Source organism: Crinia signifera, chromosome 3 (genome assembly GCF_055691185.1).
Source record: "Crinia signifera chromosome 3, ASM5569118v1, whole genome shotgun sequence".
Classification (NCBI taxonomy): Eukaryota; Metazoa; Chordata; class Amphibia; order Anura; family Myobatrachidae; genus Crinia; species Crinia signifera.
This window is the reverse complement of record NC_139219.1, coordinates 278,911,303-278,917,003: the sequence shown is the minus strand read 5'-3', so window position 1 is coordinate 278,917,003 and position 5,701 is coordinate 278,911,303. Positions and strand designations below refer to the sequence as shown.

The following is a 5,701-nucleotide window of genomic DNA, read 5'->3' as shown; positions in this document are numbered from 1 at the left end:
ATTTTCTCTCGTGGGGGTCCACGACCCCCATAGAGTGGAGAATAGAATAGGTAGTGAGCGTAGCGAGCCACCACGCCTGCAAGGTGCTTTGTTGCGCTCACCATGCTGTCTGAGTCCGGGCAGTCGGGATCCTGACGTCGGGCTAATGACTGTCGGGATTCCGACTGTCAGAACCCTATACCACACCCAGTGGCAGCGGTGGCAGAGCAGCTACATGGAGAGAGACCGTTCTCCCTGTACGGTGATAGCAGTCCTGCTGGGGGAAAAAATCAAGATTTCCTGAGAACGGGTGGGAGTATCTCCTTTTTCTTACTCATGGTCCGGACCCTAAAAATGTTCTCTATATATATATTTGATCAGTAGACACTGCAGGGATTCCCAGGGATAACATCTGATCCCGGTAGTAATTTGACAATATAGACAGAATACCCCAAAAGGTCTGGTGGATTCCACCTATCTCTTCAACGACATGCCTTAAAAAAAAGTCCCTGTTTTGTGGTTATGCTTATTTTATGTTGATTTTAGATACATTTTTTGCGCTTTGGATACAATAAAAACTGTGTGCGAACTTTTCAAAAATAGAAAGAATTTGTCTTCTGGTTTTTCCGTTATGTGAAAAGGACAAAGAAGTGTCTCATTTGAACTATTCAAAGTACTATGTTTTCTCTGAACTAAAGGTCCAGCGCTGTGGTATATCTTCAGATTCTTTTGACTTAAAAGTATGCTATAAAAACAGGTGTGATATAAACAACTGGATTTATTACCAGAGCATTACTAACCCTTCTGACAACCTAATTTATTGTCCTATACAACTATGTATATTCTATGTATATTCCACCAAGTGAACCAGTTAACAAAAAATAACAAAACAAACATAAACCTTAACTTGTATTTTATGTGGATTTAGTATCTATAATCAATTACTCCTAATTGTGCCTCATGTCTGAATGCGGGAGTACTGCGCCCTCCCAGCAGGGGACAAGAGATGACAATGACTTCTGGGAACTATTGTAACAGAGATGAAAGGACCAAGTGTGAAGAGCCATTGAAGTCCTGGCTCCTGTCCTCAGCTATATAAGTGGAAGGTTCTCTAGGATTCAAATCATTCTTGGGGTGCTTCAGAAGAAACCACATCTCTGAGCATGAAGAGACCAAGTATGGCCTGGCTGACTGTTATCCTGAGCATTGCATTCATCTCCCTGGCATTGGGAAGGCCTACTGATCCAGAGACACAGCAGACCAGGACTTCTCTTCCAGGATCTAGAATGGGACTGACAGCATCATCTGGTGTTCATGGAAATAGCCAATCCCAGGGTTTGAAGATTCCTCACTACATGATACAGTTGTATCAAACTCTCATTATGGGGAATGATACTGATCCGTCGGTCCTGGAGCACCCTCTTCTATGGGAATCGGATTCAGTACTGAGTCTCACTTCAAAAAGTAAGTAGCTAAAGCTTGTTTTAATTTATTCATATATCTCAAATTGCGTTCTCTGTATATATATTAACCTTCTTCAGATCTCTTCTAGTTATCTGGGTATTTATTATAGTAGAGTCACTTTTGAGCAAGTGCTATTTATTCATTATTGTAAATAATATGAACATAAATGCATTGATTTCATAGACCAGTGGTTCCCAAATTTTTTGGGATCACGACCTCCTGGAGTATCAGAATTATTTGCACGGCACCCCTAGAATAAAAGTTTCTTATTAAGAAATATATTAACTTAAGTAAATTGTGTTTATATGTCATCCTTAGGTTTAATTATGACTTCTGTTCATTCACACAGTTCACGATTGGCTGCTATCAGCACTAGTTTTGCCTATTACAATTACCATTAATAATTTGCATTGGACCTGGACCTCCAAACCGAGGCATACAGTTTGGGAACCCCTATCATAGACTGTTTTCTGCTTTCGTAGTAGTTTATTGCTTGTTTAATTAGTATTATACCTTTTTACTTTGCAATATAAAATTCTGGGGAGTTTTATATAATTTGGATACTTATTTAACATTTTTATGCTTATTCAATTGAAGTCCAAAATGGATTGCTAGTGTTTATGCCGATTCACTTTTGAATTTTGTTATATTGGCATCAGCAAAAACAATGACTAAAAACTAGCAAAAAGGCCTGCCATTTTGCTGAAAACACGTGGTTCGGCGATTAATTTGCTGATCCATGTGTTTATCAACTGTGACCTTTTTTGGCTAGCTGAAAAAAACAGGTAAAAAAACAGTCCCAAACTGGGAAAAGTACAGGTTTTTGCTATGCTATTGGAGGTGTCAGTTTTTAAATGTTTGTTTGACTGCAACAGTTGAAAATAGTAAGACAATGTATTGTGTACTTTAAAGAGATAAAGTACTAACCAATCAGCTTCTGTCACTTTACAGGCTGTGAATGCAAAACTGACAGTTAGGATCTGATTGGTTTGTACGTTATCTGTATCCACTGTCTCTCTTTCCAAGCTTTGATACATTTCCCCCTTAATAGACTTCATGAAAAGAATAATAATAATAACAATACATTTGTGTGTTCCAGGTTGCAGTGAAATGGGCCACCACTGGGCATTTTCATTTGACATGACCTCCATTTCCAGAAATAATGAGCTGAGGCTGGCCGAGTTAAGAATTCAGAGTGCTACGTTACATATCTACAAGAGTGTAATTATAGACATTTACCATGCCAAAGAAACTCAGGAGAAGAAATTTGTTGGAACATTAAAAGTTGACTTCTCCAAAAATGCCCATACCTCCAGAGTGTTTAATTTAACAAATATGATTCAGGACTTTATTTACCAAGAACACAAGTCATCCGAGAGAGAAAATGTAAAGAGTATGAAAATGTCTGATAGAATAAGGTGGAATAGTTGTTCTAGAGGGGCAAATCAGAAGGCCATGCTGGTGGTGTTTTCCAAAGACAAGAAAGTTCTTAACCACAATGGACATCTAAGCCTCATTAAAACAGTGGAAACGTCAAAGTATGTCAGGGCAGAAAATGAGACCAGCAGGAAATCTGACACTAGCAGACAACGGAGAAGTTGGAATTCAAAGAATAGCATCATTCGGAACAGTATTCCCCCCATATCGCCAGATCATGGAGAGTCTTTGTGTCGGAGAGTGGATATGTTTGTGGACTTTGCACAGATTGAGTGGGGAAACCAGATAATCTATCCCAAAAGATATAATGCATACAGATGTGAGGGGGCCTGCCCTATACCTTTAAATGAAGCATTTAAGCCATCGAATCATGCCTACATCAAGGTAACGTCTACAGTTTATTAACTATTTATCACTGCTCCCTTAACCTAATTTAATTGGCCCAAAAAAGTAACTCACATGATATAGTTTTACACATGTCTGTCTCTATCACCGCTCTGCATCTCTAACAGGTAGGCATGGTCTGGCCAAGGGCAGGATGTACTGTCGCCCGAGTTCGGCGGCAGTGCCGGGTGCCGGCCGAACTCAGACTTTTTGAACGGAATCCCGTACTGCCACCGAATTCGGGCACCATTACATTCCCCTCCACAACTCTCATTACATTCCAACACGATGCATTATTTTTATCAGCTATTGGTTTTATTATATAGATGTGCAAACCATGTATCGCAAATTATGGTCTGGTAGAGCAACTTATACTATTCATCGTTTTCTCCATTCACATCCGTATTCCACTCAGTATTCAATGAATACTGTACCAAAAGAATTGAGTAGACACTACTGTGTATACTCTTGGGAGCGCTTGGTGTAGTTATTACCTCAATTTGAAGCAGCTGCTTGGGTGGGGAGGGTCAGTCCCCAAGAAATAGAAAAACAAAAACAACACAAAAAGCAGCGCTGACAATCAAAAATTAGTGAATCAGATTTTCAAAAGTTATAACAATTTATTAAAAAACAATAATTTAAGAATTCATGTATAGCAGCATTTTCATAGCATATGAATAAATCATATATAGATGCAAATTGGATGGGTGCACATGAACTTTGATTTTAAAAACAATATAAGATGACCAGATCACCCCGGATGGGGATATTCATATACACGTGAGATCTGGTCATCTTATATTGTTTTTAAAATCAAAGTTCATGTGCACCCATCCAATTTGCATCTATATATGATTTATTCATATGCTATGAAAATGCTGCTATACATGAATTCTTAAATTATTGTTTTTTAATAAATTGTTATAACTTTTGAAAATCTGATTCACTCATTTTTGATTGTCAGCGCTGCTTTTTGTGTTGTTTTTGTTTCAATGAATACTGTTCTATCCCAACTTAGAGATAACACAATTATTTGTTTACTGGTCTACATTAAATTAACAAACATATTGATATTTATTTTTCAGAGCTTGATCAAACTTAAAGACCCCGAGAGCGTGGATTGCCCTCACTGTGTCCCCGTGAAGATGAGGCCAATGTCCATGTTAATGTATGAGGGGGAGAAGATTGTCCTAAAAAACCATGAGGACATGATTGTAGAAGACTGCGGCTGTAGGTAACAGCATCAGAAATCAGATCTGATGAAAGTGTATAATTTTATGAGCAAATATGCTGTAACTTATATTGTTTTACAATAAAATCTATATATATTTTAATAGCATTGAGCCATATCTGTCTTTATTTTACACAAAGAGTTGCTGCAACTTTGCATTATTTGACTCACAAAAGTTTTACAATTACATTTTTAACATAAGTAGGGTTTATTAATTTTCTGTAAGTAGAAAGAAAAAGTAGTAGAGAAGGGGTACAGAAGGACGACAGGAAATTGGTTGGGGGGTACATCCAGATGGCATTAAAAATAGTACATACAGATGGAGCCTTCTTCAACTAGCTTTCTCTGGATAACCATGGCTCACCAAGGCCTATTGTTTTCATCTGCAATACAATACATAGAACAATACAGTACGGGATTAGCATAGGATTAAGTCCGACAGCTCACTTAATCCTATTAAAGGGCTTGATGAGGATAGCTCTATCTGGACAGTATACACTACCAACGGTTTTAGAACACCCCTATTTTTCCAGTATTTATTGATGACAGAGAAGACAGCAGGCGGAAGAGGATTTCAGATTAGAGACATTGGGCTTAAATTCAGACCTGTTCGCTAGGCTGCATACACTCGCAGCCTTGCTAAAAGGTCAGCGCCACCCCGCTGAACGTACAAGAACAACATCCCTCGCAGATCGCCAAAAAAGTCATGTGATGTCAGCCGCCCACCCCCAGCAGTCATCGTCCGAGGGGATCGCCCAGTGTTTTCATGGGATGCCCATAAAACGCTGGTGTTCCCTTGCTCCAGCCCCATGTCCGCCACCTCTGGAGCAACGGCTTCGCTTCCACCATCGGACAAGGAACGATATTCAGACACATCATGTAAGTAGATCTGAGTTGGCAATAGTCTATCTGGTATTCCTCGTATTTTAATGTTATTTAAGTGAGGCTGATATTTAAGATCAGTCAATGATCATCTCATAGTGAACTTCAACTTGGCCTTAAGTAGCTAACTTAAGGCCAAGTTGAAATTCACTATGAGATGAAACTGTAGACCCATCCAATGAATTACTTCTAGGGGTATTACAATGGCTCCTCTACTGAGGAGGAACCTACATTGATACCAGTAGCTGGCAGAACTAACAGATCAACTTTAAAGTGGAAGGTGATAATGCACCAGCCATTCAACTCTTCACGGTCAGTTTTTCA

At 39.0% G+C, this 5,701-nt stretch overlaps 1 protein-coding gene across 1 annotated transcript; it reads left to right on the top strand.

The window, feature by feature from the left end:
• Window positions 1-1,142: 1,142 nt before the first annotated feature.
• On the top strand, window positions 1,143-4,502 carry LOC146063009 (nodal homolog 2-A-like). The gene is made up of 3 exons (XM_083175015.1): window positions 1,143-1,443; window positions 2,543-3,264; window positions 4,350-4,502. Exons 1-3 carry the CDS (start codon window positions 1,143-1,145, stop codon window positions 4,500-4,502), a joined length of 1,176 nt encoding a protein of 391 aa, XP_083031141.1.
• Window positions 4,503-5,701: the final 1,199 nt, after the last annotated feature.